The sequence below is a fragment of the Salvelinus sp. IW2-2015 genome, linkage group LG8 (assembly GCF_002910315.2).
Source record: "Salvelinus sp. IW2-2015 linkage group LG8, ASM291031v2, whole genome shotgun sequence".
NCBI classification, from domain to species: domain Eukaryota; kingdom Metazoa; phylum Chordata; class Actinopteri; order Salmoniformes; family Salmonidae; genus Salvelinus; species Salvelinus sp. IW2-2015.
The window spans coordinates 21,255,436-21,273,900 of NC_036848.1; the positions used below are offsets into that span (position 1 = coordinate 21,255,436).

At 44.7% G+C, this 18,465-nt stretch overlaps 1 protein-coding gene across 14 annotated transcripts in view; it reads left to right on the forward strand.

The window, feature by feature from the left end:
- The window catches only part of LOC111967587 (rap guanine nucleotide exchange factor 2), a 145,676-nt gene that overhangs the window by 112,909 nt on the left and 14,302 nt on the right, over positions 1-18,465 (forward strand). For 9 of the 14 annotated variants that reach the window (XM_070444795.1, XM_070444802.1, XM_070444804.1 and 6 more), the window contains 11 exons: positions 2,257-2,388; positions 6,721-6,898; positions 8,450-8,586; positions 9,473-9,631; positions 9,934-10,086; positions 10,352-10,516; positions 12,395-12,514; positions 12,730-12,933; positions 14,115-14,223; positions 17,297-17,463; positions 17,721-17,839. In XM_070444795.1, the coding sequence (XP_070300896.1) occupies positions 2,257-2,388; positions 6,721-6,898; positions 8,450-8,586; positions 9,473-9,631; positions 9,934-10,086; positions 10,352-10,516; positions 12,395-12,514; positions 12,730-12,933; positions 14,115-14,223; positions 17,297-17,463; positions 17,721-17,839 (1,643 nt within the window). The remainder of the gene's footprint in view (positions 1-2,256; positions 2,389-6,720; positions 6,899-8,449; positions 8,587-9,472; positions 9,632-9,933; positions 10,087-10,351; positions 10,517-12,394; positions 12,515-12,729; positions 12,934-14,114; positions 14,224-17,296; positions 17,464-17,720; positions 17,840-18,465) is intronic. The other 5 variants (XM_070444797.1, XM_070444805.1, XM_070444800.1 and 2 more) reach the window with 1 other exon arrangement.

Sequence of the window (18,465 nt, forward strand, 5' to 3'; positions counted from 1 at the left end):
ACAATGTTTGTTTGTTTTACTCAATGTAAATATAAACTTCTATTTTTGGGTTCTCATGCAGTGGACAGTTGAACTAAGTCGAGGCATTTATACATTATAGTCTTCAAAAATCAATGGTGTAAATCATTCATTTATACGTCCAAAAGTGGATGTATCAACTGCGGATTCTACTTTTAATGTTAATTCTGCCCTGGACTTGTGGTGGTGGTGTCGCTCAACTCATCTTCATATGTCTAGGAATGGAGTCTGTGTAACTAACACCACAATGTATCTTGGAGTCGGTAATATTATACATGCTTGTTGCCATTGGTACTGAAGTCTTTCAAGGCTTTAGCTCAACAGGCTAACACAATCTTGTGAAATGTATACCCGGTTTGAACCCAGTCGGTACACAGCACGCAAGACCCAGACCCAACTCCCCGGCTGCTTGGCCTAGGGCTACATAACTGCCCGGCTGCTTGGCCTAGGGCTACCAACTGTCCCGGCTGCTGGCCTAGGCTACCGGCTGCTGGCCTAGGGCTACCGGCTGCTTGGCCTAGGGTACCCGGCTTGCTTGGCCTAGGGCTACCCGGCATCTTGGCCTAGGGCTACCCGGCTGCTTGGCCTAGGGCTACCCGCTGCTGGCCTAGGCTACCCGGCTGCTTGGCCTGGGCTACCCGGCTGCTTGGCCTAGGGCTACCCGGCTGCTTGGCCTAGGCTACCCGGCTGCTTGGCCTAGGGCTACCCGCCTGCTTGGCCTAGGTACCCGCTGCTTGGCCTAGGGCTACCCGGCTGCTTGGCCTAGGGCTACCCGGCTGCTTGGCCTAGGGCTACCCGGCTGCTTGGCCTAGGGCTACCCGCTGCTGGCCTAGGCTACCCAACTGCCCGGCTGCTTGGCCTAGGGCTACCCGGCTGCTTGTCCTAGGTCTAACCAACTTCCCCGGCTGCTTGTCCTAGGTCTACCCAACTGCCCGCGCTTGTCTAGTCTACCAACTGCCCCGGCTGCTTGTCCTAGGTCTAGCCAACTGCCCCAGCTGCTTGGCTAGGGCTACCCGGCTGCTGGCCTAGGGCTGCTTGCCTAGGGCTACCCAACTGGCCCGGCTGGCTAGGTCTACCGGCTGCTGGCTACCCGCTGCTTGGCCTACCCGGCTTGTTTTGGCCTGACTACCGGCTGCTTGGCCTAGGCTACCCGGCTGCTTGCTAGGGCTACCGGCTCTTGGCCTAGGGCTACCCAACTGCCCGGCTGCTTGGCCTAGGTCTACCCAACTGCCCCGGCTGCTTGCCTAGGGCTACCCGGCTGCTTGGCCTAGGGCTACCCGGCTGCTTGGCCTAGGGCTACCCGGCTGCCCCGGCTGCTTGGCCTAGGGCTACCCGGCTGCTTGGCCTAGGGCTACCCGGCTGCTTGGCCTAGGGCTACCCAACTGCCCCGGCTGCTTGGCTTAGGGCTACCCAACTGCCCCGGCTGCTTGGTCTAGGGATACTTTCCATACACACAAGGAGCTCAGTAAATATGGACAGGAAACAGAACGGCAAGGTTTGCCAACCAACCGCCTGCGCTTTAAAATTTAATTGATCTTGGTTGTATGCACTTATAAGTGTCGGGTAATTGGTGCTATTACAGAGGGGCTTAAAATGTTGAGCTACGTTTTAAAATAATTATTTTCATGTTAAATAAATACTTCTTGTTTTCGGACTAAAACTTAGATTGTGTTAAAGTCTTTAAATGTTCTCCACGGATGCCATAAAAGTGGGAAATTTAATTAACAGCTGCGAGTTTGATTATTAATTATTTGAAAGTAGTTTAGCGTTTAATGCGCAAGCTTCATTAAAATTTGTTCACGTATGTTCTATTAAGATGGCTATGTAAGTAATCACAGGAGAATGAGATGGGTTAAGGCCTTTCTAATTTAAATTAAATTAATGTAGAGGGACATCAAATGAACTGAAGAAGATTAATAAATTACAACTAGAATCCCTCTGGGATCTCAACTCACCCACTGTCACATCATTTCTACATTTTCACTTGGGAACTAGTTCCTCTAACTCCACCTGTGCCCTACACAGAGGCAAAAGGCTACACATGCCATGCAAACATCTATGCAACGCTAATGTCTAATATTGACAATGTTTTGGTCAGGGCTAAACAAGTGTTGCACCCACCATGTAGCCAAGTGCCTTTTAAATGCCTGACAGCCATGCGTGGGTGGTGTGAGTGGGTTGAGACTGGTGAAACTGACCATCTGTCTGTTTGTGTGCGTGTGTGGCGTGTGTGTGCAGCTCCCCGCAGACTTCAGCCGACTCCACCTGGCCGACGGCTTGCACCCACAGGTGACCCACGTTTCCTCCAGCCACTCAGGATGTAGTATCACCAGCGACTCTGGAAGCAGCAGCCTGTCAGACATATATCAGGTAAGCATAGCCCCCCCCAGCTGCTCTTAAATGCTAGTAAAACTAAATGCATGCTCTTCCACCGATCGCTACCCGCCCGCCCGACTAGCATCACTACTCTGGACGTTTCTGACTTAGAATATGTGGACAACTACAAATACCTAGGTGTCTGGTTAGACTGTGAACTCTCCTTCCAGACTCACATTAAGCATCTCCAATCCAAAATCAAATCTAGAATCGGCTTCCTATTTTGCAACAAAGCCTCCTTCACTCATGCTGCTAACATACCCTCATAAAACTGACTATCCTATCGATCCTCGTCTTCGGCAATTTAATTTACAAAATAGCCTCCAACACTCTACTCAGCAAATTGGATGTAGTCTATCACAGTGCCATCCGTTTTGTCACCAAAGCCCCAAATACATCCCACCACTGCGACCTGTATGCTCTCGTTGGCTGGCCCTCGCTTCATATTCGTCGCCAAACCCACTGGCTCCAGGTCATACGTCTTTGCTAGGTAAAGCCCCACCTTATCTCAGCTCACTGGTCACCATAGCAGCACCCACCCGTAGCACGCGCTCCAGCAGGTATATTTCACTTTCATATTTCATTTAATCTCCAAAGGCAACCCCTACTTTGGCTTCCTTTCCTTCCAGTTCTCTGCTGCCAATGACTGGAACACATTTCAAAAATCACTGAAGCTGGAGACTTATCTCCCTCACTAACTTTCAGAATTAGCTTTCAGAGCAGCTTACTGATCACTGTACCTGTACACAGCCGATCTGTAAATAGCCCACCAAACTACCTCATCCCCATATTGTTATTTATTTTTTGCTCTTTTGCACCCCAGTATCTCTGCTTGCACATCATCATTTGCACATCTATCACTCGTGTTAATGCTCAATTGTAATTATTTCGCCACTATGGCCTATTTATTGCCTTACCTCCCTAATCTTACTACATTTGCACACACTGTATATATATTTTTCGATTGTGTTATTAACTGTATGTTTCGTTTATCCCATGTGCAACTCTGCGTTGTTGTTTTTGTCGCACTGTTTTGCTTTAACTTGGCCAGGTTGCAGTTGTAAATGAGAACTTGTTCTCAACTGACCTACCTGGTTAAATAAAGGTGAAATAAAAAATAAATAAAAAACGTTCTTACAACATCCTCTAAATGTCAATAGAGCAGTCCCCCTTCCAACCACCCCACTCTGGAAGTAGCAACCAACCAGGTAAGCAGGCCCCCCTCAAATGTCCCCATAACCTCCCAACAACATCCCCCCAACACCCGCTAAACGCCCATAGAACAGAACAGTCCCCTCCCACTCCACCATCTCGTGACTTTAGTCGGGCCCCCAAAGCCAATCGCACCTAATCCTCTTACCACACACAGGCACCCCATTGGCTCCCTACGTCGTCATCTGCTGTGTGTATCTGTGTGAGTGCACTGTGCGGGTGTGCATTAGTCTGTGTCAGTCTGTTGCCATTTCTGTGTGTGCAAGTGCACTGTCTGTGTACAGTACATACTGCAAGTGTGTGCGTGCGTGTGGAGCGTTGGGGGCCGGTTGTGCCCAGGCCCTCATCCAGTCTCAGGGCCATCTGCTCGGTCCTCATTAACAGGTCTGCTGTAGCGTCTCCATTCAAGCCCGTTGTCTACTGTCCTCTCTCTTTCCTCTTTCCCTCCATAACACCTTTCCTTCGCCAGTCCGCCTCTCTCATTTGTGATCTATCTGTCCATAGCTTCTCATCACTATCTTTTTCGCTCTGTCCCTCCCCATTTCTATTCCGTCCTAGTCTCTCACTAATGGAGATGACCCAGGCCCACCTATCACTTCGTCTGAGAATGTCAGATTTGCCGTCTTCAAAGCTTAGAGAAAATGGATGACATGGTGCTAGTTCCTCCCTGGACAAGCATGTTTTGGGTTTAATGGCTGTCCACATCAGGGCTGGAGGATAGAGTGAAGGAGGGGTTGATCCAGGGTTAAGACACAGGAACATTTAGTCAGTGTATAACAACATCATGGGACTCCAATTAGATTTGTTCCGCAGCTGCAGACCTGTGACTGTTTGTTTCTTCAATCTCCTTAATAGTGATGAGACCAATTCAGATATTGTACATGGTTAAAGAACCATATTTAGACAATGTTGTCTATGAATAAGACTTTGTCTACAATTAGACAACTGTTCAGATTTCTGAGTGTTCTTGACAGATGTCTACTAGGGTAAAGCTTATGGCGATGCTGCCCGATCCTCTGGTTCACGAGCCGTGTCCGCTGGAGTGCGCCACTGTCTTTCTCCCGGGCGAGAAGAATGGAGCTGCGTCCTCCCTGTCACTGAATTGCAAACATGGCCGACTGTTTTGTGTCTGAATAAATCATGAAATTGGTTCTTCAGAAGGACACTTGAAAGCATTGATCCAGGAATAGCCCTGTTGAAATATGAACTACCCCGCCTGTCTTTCTTCGCTCACCACACGTTTATGGATCATACATCACATACACACACACATGCATGTACATGCGCACACACTCACACACAGAGGGGTTCAGAGTTTCTCTGTATTTCGAGGTAACATTTGACGTTTTTGATTTGATTTTAACGGTTCAGAATTCCCAGTGGATTGCCACATTGTGTAACTCATTGGAAATGTTGTGCGGATCACATCTGAAGGTGTTGCATTCTCCCTCACGAACACACTTCTAAATGATGATCAGCGCACTACTAATGAGCATTTAGTATATCATAAGCCTGACTCATAAACCTAGGTGGGTGGCTAATATTGAATTGACATACAACAATATTTAATCAATGAAAGCTACTGTGTGAGGACTAGCCTAGATCCTACTGTAGACAAGTAATGGGGTCAATGAAGATGTCCAGTGAGTCATATCTCTGCTATTTTAGGACAGTGTCCTTCTGAGGTTTGGAGCATGGCAACAATGTTTTATTACTGTGGAATGTAGTTGTTTTCTATGGGGTTTCAGCATCCGTAGACATTGACTTTCACATCAAGGTGAAGCTGAAGACAGATAGCTGTTTTCTGTTTTCACTGCTGCCGAGATTTCCAGATGACTTCAAAATAATTTTCTAGGATTCTCCATCTCAGCGCCTCGGTTATTCCCTGTCGCATGGAAAACCGACGTACCACGATCTGCATATTTTTCGCTGTTTCACTCCTCCACAGATCCACACTTTACCAACCCCTTCCCCAAGGGAAGAACCACACCCCCTTTACTCTCTCGCCCCATCAGGCCCCTGCCCCGCCCACATCGCTGACCTCATGATGCCTGAGTGACTACTCAGATTGCACCCTGAATCATTAATGAGACGTTTGCACATGGTGGTTAAGGAGAAATGACATAGGGCTACGTTCTGTGAAAGACGGGGACTCTTTCAATTTCGTAAAAATGTAAACACAACTGGCAGCCCGGGCGGTAAAGATGCGTCTCGGACTAGGCTTCTGCAGGCAATTTACGAAGGCGATGTTGTTTTTAGCTCTCGCTTTGAAAAGGCAGGAGTTTAGGGACCGCATTCAGGTAAGAGGAGTTGGTTGGCACTCGACACATCTGGGCCAGGATTGTTTTCAGTTTTCATCTCCCTGCGTTTCATGCGTGGTTTTCGTTCTCTAGGCGGGGCTCGCGCTGAGAGCGCAAAACAAGCAATATGGCCTCAGCGGTATTTCTAGTGTGTGAGAAGCCTTGATGGATGCGCAGCGCCAAGCTTTCTATTAATATCTCTGTGACATTGTCAATTGCCATACTTTCGCTCCTTCTCGTTGTTAGTTTTTCTCTCTTTCCTCCATATTTTATCTCACTCTTTCAAAGAGGTTGTCAGGCTCTAAGTGCAAGCTGGAGTGGGATAGCGAGAGGAAGAGTTGTGAGAAAATTAGCTGGGTGTTTTATGCATAGCGGGATGCTTGGTATGCAGTGTCTCTCACATAAACCGAGACCTATCAGTCTTACTGAACGGGCTAGATGTTGAAAATACTATTGGTGGTGTCTTTTCTTGGTTGTACTGTGTTACCACCGACATGGTTGTCTCTTTTGATGCGTTGAATTGATGCAGGTTCTGCTTATAAGCATAGTTTTATTTAAAAAAAAAAAAAAAAAATTGCCAGCCATTATGTGAAGCTATTGCACCAAAACCCTGATTTTATATTTGCCATCCTTTAATCTCAACCCACCAGTTTGCAGCTATTACATGGAGTAGATGGATGGAGCTGACAAATGCTTAATACAGACCAGTGAGCATTTTCCTGCACTCGTGTTACTAAAACTCACTGGTTAAGATTGATGGTTGGTGTAAAGATGGAGTCAAATGTTGTGTTGTTGTCGTTCCTTTGACCCTCAGGCCACGGAGAACGAACCGGGCGACATGGACCTCAGCGGCCTGCCCGAGACCGCCGTCGACTCAGAGGAGGACGACGACGAGGAGGACATCGAGCGAGCGTCGGACCCCCTCATGAGCCGCGACGTTGTGCGGGACTGCCTGGAGAAGGACCCCATGGACCGCACCGATGACGACATAGGTGAGTCCGTGCGAGCACACATAATGTTCCTCTGACATTGCCTAAAGGTTCCCCTTTGATTGTTTGAAAATTAACTTTCTCACAACATTCTGGGAGCCAAAATGTATTTACCTGGTAGTGTGCCAGTGTTTCCCTACTGTTAAGTAGTCACTAGGCAGAGTGCCTCCCTCTCCCCTGCTTTGCTATGTTGCTTCTTCTCAGTTTGGCTCCTATTGGTTTTAGTTGATCATTTTGGAACAGAAAGGGGAACCCTACGACTATTCCACACTACGATTGAACCCTTACTCTAAATCTAGAAACAACTGTTAATATGCTTATTCCATTGTTTGATTACAGTACTGCTGCTAAAATACCTTGTAAGTGCTTGCTATTTTTTGGCAACACATTTGGAAAAGCAATGGGAACCAATTAGCTTTGGCTTTGTTCACAAAGGGGAAATCCTTCCCCGAGTTCCCATTGTAGTCTCATCGGAGTTTAATCAAGCATTCACGCTTTTAAATAAACGATCCACAGCCACCCCCCTTCTCCCAGTGCCACGCCCTTAGTGTGTCTCAACCCCGCACGTCTGTATTAGCTAGCTACTGTGAATTATGTGCCCGACTCTAGAATTTATTTTAGCCCAGAGTGATATTCTGTCTGTGCCACACAACAGCCTGTGATATCATAGGCCTGTTAGCAGCAATACAGTGATAGCGGTCCAAAAAAAGAGATTAGTTCACATTTACTCCCATTTGAAACTTCGATGTGGTGTGTGGATGATATAGAGGATGCAAATACAGAAAGAGACAAAAAGAGAAAATACCCCCCCCCCCCAACCTCCCCGCCCCCCCTCCCTGCTCTCTGTGCCGGCAGGCTTTTTTAGGTCAACGCCGTACGTCCTCTCCTCTCCCGGCACATTAAAGTTTCAGTGCTTCCGCAGGCTTCCCACATGACACTGTTTGCCATGCCAACCACACAGGTCAGCCAGCACCCCAGACTGCTTTAGGTGCCTTGGAAGGGGATCGAGTCCTTTTGCTAGTCCAAAATCCCCCCAAAACTCCACAGCAAGCTATTTCAAGGATCCCAAAAAATATGCATGGCACAGGAATCAGGATAGGCAATGACCTATACAGCTGAGCTGAATGCCCCAAATGTGAATTAAGGTTGACACACTGTGGAAGAGAATTTTGTTTTGGAAGTGGCTGACTATCAACCTATGCATCTATCACAAAATGTTTACACGCAAAAGGTCGCGCAGTGTCTGCTTTTACGCTCATGCACAGTTTAAATTTTTTTCTCAATTAAAATGAAATGTATAGTTTGCCTTAGTGTACTTAAGATAATCATCCCGTTGTTGGGTACTCATCACTATTGTGGGGTTGAATTTAATTCACTTTCTCTCACGCTAGCTGTGCCCTTTTCTTTGTCCAAAGCCACAGAGAAGGTGAAGGAAGAGTCAAGGACTGCCAAGTCCTCCTATGCTCGCTTTCTCTCTCTCTCTGTCTCTCTGTGTGTGTGTCAAGACCTTCCTAACCTCCTCTCCCCCCCCCCCCCCCTCCAACCTTTCCACAGAGCAATTACTGGAGTTCATGCATCAGCTGCCAGCGTTTGCCAACATGACTATGTCTGTGAGGAGGGAGCTGTGTGCCGTCATGGTGTTTGCCGTGGTCGAGCGGGCCGGCACCATCGTCCTCAATGACGGGGAAGAGGTGTGTGTGTGTGGAGGGGGATGTGTGTCTTAAGTGACTCTCTTATGTCTGTATTGTGTGTGCCTTGAATGTGTCTGGGTTTGCACATCTATGGCCTGGGCATGCACTTTGCCCTTGCCATTACCAATGAAGGTTTCTGATGTTTTTTCCCCCTATTGGACATGAATGACTGCCATCTCCAAGCGTCTTGGGATCATAAGATTGCCTAAGGGGACCAGAAGAGAGATCACTTATCTACTTTCCCTTGAATGAAACCATTTTGGTCTGGTTTTGCATCCAAACAATAGTGAAGAGCCATACCCTTAAGGGCAGTTCACTTCAATGGTAGTCCAGTCAATGTAAAATAACATCCCATTGAGCTGATGTGTGTTAGCAATATGTCCACAATACTGCCTTAGTGCAGTGTCGGATTTATCTACATTGTTGATGATGCTATAGGGAAGAAATTGAGGGAGAAATTGATCTCTTGCTATAAAATGTGATATATTTGACTACCGTAATAAAAGGGTAAAAGCTTCCAGTTATTGTAGCGTTAAAACTGGGCTGTTTTATACTATTGAAACATTTGTGACCAATCATTAAAGATATCACCTGTCAAAGAATGTGATGCTCATCATTTTTGTTCAATTTGATTCCCTGCCAAAAAATAGCGTTATACATTGATCCAATCCTCAATCAGACATGGCTAACCTGCTAACTAATCACTAATTGTGATATAAACAATGTGTTTAAAGGATCATTGTGGTGATCATTTCCTTCAACATTGATCCTAGCCTGATATTAAACCATTGATATCCACTGAATGACCACAGAATGATCACGGAGTACTTCTGACCGTTAACGGTTTGTGTTTGTGGTCTTACCCCCCCCCCCCCTCCCCCTCCAGCTGGACTCGTGGTCAGTGATCCTGAATGGCTCGGTGGAGGTGACGTACCCTGAGGGCAGGCCTGAGATCCTGTGTATGGGGAACAGCTTTGGGGTCTCCCCCACCATGGAGAAGGAATACATGAAGGGAGTAATGAAGACCAAGGTGGACGACTGTCAGGTAAGGCCCAGCACTCTGACTGGCTCTTATGATGGACGATTGGTATATTGAGCTGTGTGATTTATTGGACCCGGGTTATTTACTTGTGCAAATAGTCAGTTGCATTTTAATGCAGGCTTGAATTAAGTATCTAGTTATAATTGTAACCATTTGCCAATAATTCAAATGAATACACTGGGGTTAATTTACCAAGAGATTTGTATTTATGTCAATGGTATCATAAAATAGATTGGATCTCAGCCATGTTGGTCTAAAAAAGATTGTGTCCCCAAGCTAACTACTACTCTCTCTCTCTGCTCCAGTTTGTGTGCATAGCACAGCAGGATTACTGTTGCATCCTCAACCAGGTGGAGAAGAACATGCAGAAGGTGGAGGAGGAGGGCGAGATCGTCATGGTCAAGGAGCACCGCGAGCTGGACCGCACCGGCACCCGGAAGGGACACATCGTCATCAAGGTGAGTTCATTCATCCTTGAATAAGCCTCGTAAAAGGTGCCATGACACGTTCATATTAGGTGTTATAAATGCTGTGTATCCAACTTTTAGTGTTACCTAATGGATTCTATTCTAATCTCTATTGTCTTTGTGAATGGAATAGAACAGAAAAAAGTGTTGTCCACATAAATGTGGAAAGTTGCCTTTTGGTGTCTTCACAGTGACATAATACTTGAGACTCAAAACAAACATTAAAACGCTTCTCCTCGTACACCATCTCCCTTAGGGTACGACGGAGCGTCTGACCATGCACTTGGTAGAGGAGCACTCGGTGGTGGACCCCACTTACATCGAGGACTTCCTGCTGACCTACAGAACCTTCCTCTCCAGCCCCATGGTCGTGGGCAAGAAGCTCCTCGAGTGGTTCCATGACCCAAGCCTCAGGGACAAGGTCAGCTTCCAGCTCAAAAGCTTTACTATCCACTTCAGTAAAGTATTTCAGTCATTGTATTGTAATGGCAGCTAGACAGTACTTAACATCCGTAACAGCTAACGCATAGTTAATACCACATAGATTAACAGGTGCATACATGCAACACTCTTACATATGACCGTCCGCTTGTTTTTCACCACCTGTTTTTTACAATGAATAAAAGTAGAGACTCGGAGCTAGAAAATGGTATATAATGTACTGCAGTTGAGGAACAATGGTAAAGAAATTCTGCTTTGAAAGTTGATTAACTTGAAGCCCATTTTTGAGAAAATGGCCGTTGAATGATTTGGTACACCTACCGGAGAGCTCTTCTTTGTCTACACCCATTCAGCATCGTTCACACCCTCTTAAGCCTTAGTCCCACCCATCTCTTTAAGGATTCACATGAGGCCATGTGGTAAACACAGGTTTGTTTGTCACATGCACAGAATACAGAAGGTGTAAACGGTACAGGAATAGTACTTGCATACTTGCAATATCAATAACAGGAAGTGTCCAGATAAAATTATTTTTGAAATATTTTATCGTTATTAGATGACGCTTACCAGATCCACTTGTCTAAATTGATGGACCATGTGAAAGAAATGCTATAACCACCCCCCATTCACACCTAGCTAAGTGGATGGGTCACTATTGTCTAGACATGTACACATGTTCATGAAATGCAATCGATGGCTGTAATCACCCCCAGACACACCTTCTAATTTGATAGGTCATGTAATAACCCGGCCGTAGTGGAGTCTTGTTTAGACATGCAGCTAGCTAGGTAGCAAGCTAGCTAAACAATGAACCGGCATAACCCCAACCCATACTACTACCAATACAAACATTGTCATAGCTGTAGTATGAATCTGCAGGTAGCTAAGGCTAACAAACTAGGTTCAATGTTGACTAGCTAACATTAGGCTATAACTAGCAATTCAAATGGATTTCTGATTCGAATAATATTACTACACAGATCATACACGTAAATTTAGCTAGCGAGCCAGCAAGCTAACGTTTGCTAACTAACAGTATGCTTTAACTTGCAATAAACATGACTTTCTGACAAAATTAGAAGCTTAGATCTGGAAAATGTAGCTAGACTCTTACCCGTATACATGGATGAACGCTTCACGGTGGACTGGAACCATTTAACTCCGTTTTGTTTGTAGCTACATCTTGTTTTGTGTCTTTGTCAATTCACTCTGATTCTCACTGACTGTGGCATGTGCAGAAAGTAGCCCATCACTTTTTCCTCACGATCTGTCGATAGCGCCTGCTAAATTCAGAGCAATGTTGTTGCGAAAAGTAGCACAACTTTTGTAGTTCTTTATAACTTTATATCTTTAAAAAACGGCAAGGTAGAAAGTACTGTCAACACATACTGAAGTGCTCACGTTATAGACAAAAGCGTGCTACATGGCAGAGCAATCCAAACTCATCTCCCGGCTTGTCTAGCCCATACATTATCTCAGCCAATCATGACCAGTGGGAAGGTTCCTGACTTTTTCCATCGCTTAACCAACTAGGCTCGTTATTTAACAATTTAATTTGTATTTATGGATGGAATACAAGTTTGTTATTAAGGCAAAACATTTTTTTTGTTGACGTTCAAATATTGCTCCTGTGAAATAGTGATGTGCGACATACGCCTAGTTTCCTGAAACAAGTCACATATGCTTACATACACGCAGATTGATATACAGAGATTAATACATACTTACATGCACACACACACAGACCTAAGTGTGAGGAAATGCATCTAACTAGCTAACGTTCAATCCAAACCCATGCTCACCCACTTTTTTTATTTATTACCGTGAATGAAAATGAACTTTGTTCTTCCATCCCCAGGTTACACGGGTAGTCTTGCTGTGGGTGAACAATCACTTCAATGACTTTGAAGGCGACCCCGCAATGACTCACTTTCTAGAAGAGTTCGAAAACAATCTGGAGAGAGAGGTCCGTGTCTCAGTTAAGCATAGCATGTTTCATATCCAGTTCAACCATTTTTTGCCTTCATTATATATTCAGTCAAGCATTCAAATTGTCAAAACATTTGCCTTGCACTAGCCTCTTGTTTCACAAATAAATGCAATTTTTTTTTTTTCCCCTTTCACACAGTAACAAAGTTGAGATACAAACCCTGAATTGCACAATATACTAAGCATTCTCAATTTCCTTTACAGAAAATGTGCGGCCATCTTAGACTGTTAAACATTGCCTGTGCTGCTAAAGCCAAACTGCGTCTAGTGACACTGACCAAGCCGTCGAGGGAGGCCCCGCTAGCCTTCACCCTGCTGGGGGGCTCTGAGAAGGGCTTCCGCATCTTCATCGACAGCGTGGAGCCCGGGAGCAAGGCCGCAGAGGCCGGCCTCAAACGAGGAGACCAGGTGAAGTAACAAGAATGTTCTTTATATAGCGTTTTCTTCATAGGTTCAAAATACTTCACATAGAAGAAAATAGTGAGGAAAACTTCCCTCCTCCACTACCGGTGTATGTGTAGCACCTGCCTGATTGATGTTATGGCTCTGCTTTGCGCCAGAAAGATCCCTACGTATCAGACAGCAATGACAGTGAAGAAGTGATGAGTGCTCATTCACTAGACTAGTTTACTCAGCACTCATTTTGGCCCCAAAGGTTCCAAAGATCCTAGGTTAAATCCAGGATGCCAGCTTGGAAACCCTGCTTGGCTGTGCTTTTTGTGTGGCTTAAATGTATACTCTTAAACACTTCCCTGCAGCTGCTTCCCAAAGGAAATATGAACCATAGCATCCTGCAAAGCATTTTTACTCTTACAAATCTCCTGTCAAAACTTGTCATGTGTTGCCGTATACACAGTGAGTGACTCTTAACACAGCATTTCCCAAACTCTGTCCTAGGTACACCAAGGGGTGCACGTTTTGGTTGTTGCCTTAGCACTACACAGCTAATTCAAATAATCAAAGCTTGCTGATGAATTCATTATTTGAATCAGCTGTGGTGCTAGGGCAAAAATCCAAACGTGCGCCCCTTGGGGTCCCCAGGACTGAGTTTGGAAAACGCTGCCCTAACGAGCTCAAATATCCTTATCAATCTCACTACCCTTTTCATCGGCCCCTTAACGAGACCGCTTAGCCGAACTTACGACCAGTATTTCTTTAATAAGGGCTGACTCAGAAACAGCCGTTAGACCTGAGTTGCGCCATCAACACTGTGGTAATGACTGCAGAGGAAGGCCCCTCACTCACAGAGAGATCAAAGATCACTTCCTCGTACACCCAGAGGAATGGAAGATGACTCGGTGGCACGCTCATGTGTTTAATGCAAAGTCCTCATGACAAGGCAGCGCTGGTCATAAAGCAGCTAAGAGGAAATGGACTGTTAGAGAGAAGGACATGGGAAGGGTGGATTCTTCCAACACCTGGGAGGATATAAATGAGTTTCAGTGTCATGTAATAGAATAGTTCACGTGGCTCAGTATGTGGTGCTTACGTCAGAGTTGTGGATTTGACTCCTGCAGGAATTAAAAGGATTGAGGATGTGGATGATTACTGTATGTAATGTTGTGGTATATTTGTTTGTCTTTGAGCAGATTCTGGAGGTGAATGGGCAGAACTTTGAAAATGTCCAGCTCACCAAAGCCAATGAGATCCTGAGGAACAACACCCACTTGTCCATTTCTGTGAAAACCAATCTTTTAGGTGAGAATTTTGAGGGCGAACTAACTACAAATGTAATACTATACTGAATAAAAAAGTGTTGGTCCCATATCACAGAAATGGTTCATAATATGATATGCACAAAAAGCTTATTTTTCTCAAATTGTGTGCACAAATCAGTTTACATCCCTGTTAGTGAGCATTTCTCATTTTCCAAGATAATCCATTCACCTGACAGGTGTGGCATATCAAGAAGCTGATTAACTTCTAATTGGTCCCAATCCCGGATCCGGGAGCACCCCCCACAGTAAAAAAGCTGACTAGCATAGCCTAGCATAGCGTCACAAGTAAATACTAGCATCTAAATATCATTAAATCACAAGTCCAAGACACCAGATGAAAGATACACATCTTGTGAATCCAGCCATCATTTCTGATTTTTAAAATGTTTTACAGGGAAGACACTATGTAAATCTATTAGCTAACCACGATAGCAAAAGACACAACTTTTTTTTCCCACCATTTGTTTCCTGCATAGGTAGCTATCACAATTTCGACCAAATAAAGATATATATAGCCACTAACCAAGAAACAACTTCATCAGATGACAGTCTGATAACATATTTATTGTATAGCATATGTTTTTTTAGAAAAATCTGCATATTTCAGGTATAAATCACAGTTCTACATTGCAGCTGCAATCTGAAATAGTGCCGAAGCAGCCAGAATAATTACAGAGACCAACGTCAAATACCGAAATACTCATCATAAAACATTTCTGAAAAATACACAGCGTACAGCAAATGAAAGACCAACATCTTGTGAATCCAGCCAATATTTCAGATTTTTTAAGTGTTTTACAGCGAAAACACAATTTAGCATTATATTAGCTTACCACAATAGCCGGAAACACAAGCCGTTTACCAGTAGCAAAGGTTAGCGATCGTAACAATCCAGCAAAATATATATAATTTTTGACTAACCTTGATATACTTCATCAGATGACAGTCCTGTAACATCATATTACACAATGCATATAGGTTTTGTTCGAAAATGTGCATATTTAGCAGCACAAATCGTGGTTATACAATGTGATTAGTAGCAACATTTCAGGCAATCTGGCCSYCGCCATCTTGGAGAGGCACCTAATCTAATCGATAACTAATCGTAAACTTGACTAAAAAATACAGGTTGGACAGCAAATGAAAGACACATTAGTTCTTAATGCAACCGCTATGTTAGATTTTTAAAATTAACGTTACTCGACATTCAGCGTGCGTTACAGCGAGACCATGCCTAAATCAATGGCGGACAAATAATTTTACATCTTTCCACAGATATACGAATTAACATCATAAATAGCTCTTACTTTTGGATGATCTCCCATCAGAATCTTGGGCAAGTGGTCCTTTGTCCAGAACAATCGTCTTTTGGTTGAAAGATGTCCTCTACTCCTGTAGAAATTAGCTGCTAACGCCGATGTACCGGAGAGGTGCCCAACTCGTGATAACGCCTGACAAAGAAACTCCAGAAAATCGCAATAAACTGCTATAAACTGCTATATGTCGATTTAAATTAACTACCTTATGAAGTTTTTAAGACAAAAAACAAATTAAATCAGAGCCGGAGATATAGAACTGCTAAACCAAAAGCTTTTGAAGACGCCATGCCGGTTTCCCTCCTGCGTCAGGCGCCTCGTCGAAAAGGTCGGTACTTCCGTTCCAAGAGCTTTTATACTCCCCCAGATGGTGCTATCCGCTCCATTCAAAMTCTCACCGCTTACTGACATCTAGGGGAAGGCGTATGCAGTGCATGTAGCCCCATAGCTTATAAGGGAARTTATAAACCGACCCTGGAACAGAGACCTCAATTTCAGAAATCTCACTTCTTGACAGGAAGTGAGCTGCAGAATGAGTTCTGTTTCACTCAGAGAAATAATTCAAACGGTTTTAGAAACTAGAGTGTTTTCTATCCAATAGTAATAATAATATGCATATTGTACGAGCAAGAATTGAGTACGAGGCAGTTTAATCTGGGAATGAAAAATCTTCAAAGTGTAAACAGCACCCCCTATTGAGAAAAGGTTAAACAGCATGGTCATTACACAGGTGCGCCTTGTGCTGGGGGCAGTAAAAGGCAACTCTAAAAAACACAATGCCAGCATGCAATTGGCATGCTGACTGCTAGAATTTCCACCAGTGCTGTTGCCAGAGAATATAATGTTAACTTCTCTACTGTAAGCCCCATCCGTCGCTTTAGAGAATTTGGCAGTACATCCATCCGGCCTCACAATCGCAGAGTACGTGTATGGCATCGTGTGGGCGAGTGGTTTGCTGATGTCAATGTTGTGAACAGAGTTCCCCATGGTGGCGGTGTGGTTATGGTATGGGTAGTCATAAGCTATGGACAACGAACACAATTGCATTTTATCTATGGCAATTTGAATACACAGAGATACCGTGACGAGATCCTGAGGCCCATTGTCGTGCCATTCATACGCCGCCATCACCTCAGGTTTCAGCATGATAATGCACGGCCCCATGTCGCAAGAATCTATATACAATTCCTGGAAGCTGAAAATGTTCCAGTTCTTCCATGGCCTGCATACTCACCAGACATGTCACCCATTGAGCATGTTTGAGATGCTCTGGATCGACAGTGTGTTCCAGTTCTTGTCAATATCCAGCAACTTCACACAGCCATTGAAGAGGAGTGGGACAACATTTCACAGGCCACAATCAACAGCCCGATCAACTCAATGCGAAGAAGATGTCGCATTGCATGAGGCAAATGGTGGTCACACCAGATACTGACTGATTTTCTGATCCATGCCCTACCTTTTTTAAGCTGTCTGTGACCAACAGATGCATATCTGTATTCCCAGTCATGTGAAATCCATAGATTAGGCCTAATGAATTTCTTTAAATTGACTGATTTCCTTATACGAACTGTAACGCATCTTTGAAAATGTTGCGTTTTATATTTTTGTTCAGTATAATGACTAACACTAATAATATAAGTAACAGTATCACTATCACGGAAGCCTTGTTTCACACAGTAATGAAGAGGACCAGGTAAGAAATACTAATCCGTTTCCCCCCTTTCATTCACCCAGTGTTCAAGGAGCTACTAGCCCGGCCGGAGCACGACCACGAGGCAGAGGGTGAGGATCCGCCAGAGGTGGAACGCAAGAATGGAGCCCCGGCACACCTGCCCAAGATTGGGGACATCAAGAAGGGCTCGCGCTACTCCATCCCTGACCTGGCGGTGGACGTTGAGCAGGTGATTTATTATGATGGACTACAGTATCCACAATGCTTTGTGTATGGTATCAGGCACGTATTCATTAGGCACCAAACAGAAGGAAAAAAACTGAAACATGAAGGGACCCCATGACATTTTCCAATCACAAATTTTTTCGTTTTCTGTTGCAAAACGTTTTGCTACAATGTGCCTTAATGAATATGTCCCCGGTTTTATCTTAGTAAAGACATTCCTAAATCCTAACCTAATGGTATCCTGCCTCCTCCTTAATGCAGGTGATGGGCCTTGAGAAGGCCAGTAAGAAGGCCAAAGCCAACACGGTGGGAGGAAGGAACAAGCTCAAGAAGATCTTCGACAAGACACTCACCAGCATCCTTCCCCCAAAACCATACAAGTAAGAGCCCAGGGGGAAATGTAACGTCACATTTGGAGAGGAGTGGAAGAAAAATAATAATAGTGGAGTTGAAGAAAATAGGAGAGGAGAGTGTGGAATGAAATGGGTTTTGCTTAATTTGTTGTATTTCTGAAGATGTATTGAGCTCTTTCCATGACGTAGACTGACTAGGTGAACGCTATCATCCCTTATTGATGTCACTTGTTAAATCCACTTCAATCCGTGTAGATGAATGGAGACAGGTTAAAGAAGGATTATTAAGCCTTGAGACCTGGGTTGTGTATGTGTGCCATTCAGAGGGTGATTTAAGTTCCTTTGAACAGAGTATGGTAGTAGGTGTCAGGTGCACCGGTTTGTCTCAAGAACTGCACCGCTGCTGGGTTTTTCACGCTAAACAGTTTCCATGTCTATCAAGAATGGTCCACCACCCAGAGGACTTTTCCGCCAATTTGTGGGAAGCATTGGAGTCAACATGGGCCAGCTTCCCTGTGGAATGTTTTCGACACCTTGTACAGTCCAAGCCCCGACTAATTGAGGCTGTTCTGAGGGGTGGGGTGCACAACTCAATATTAGGATATTCTTAATGTTTTGTACACTGTGTACTTTACTGTACAAACATCGCCCTC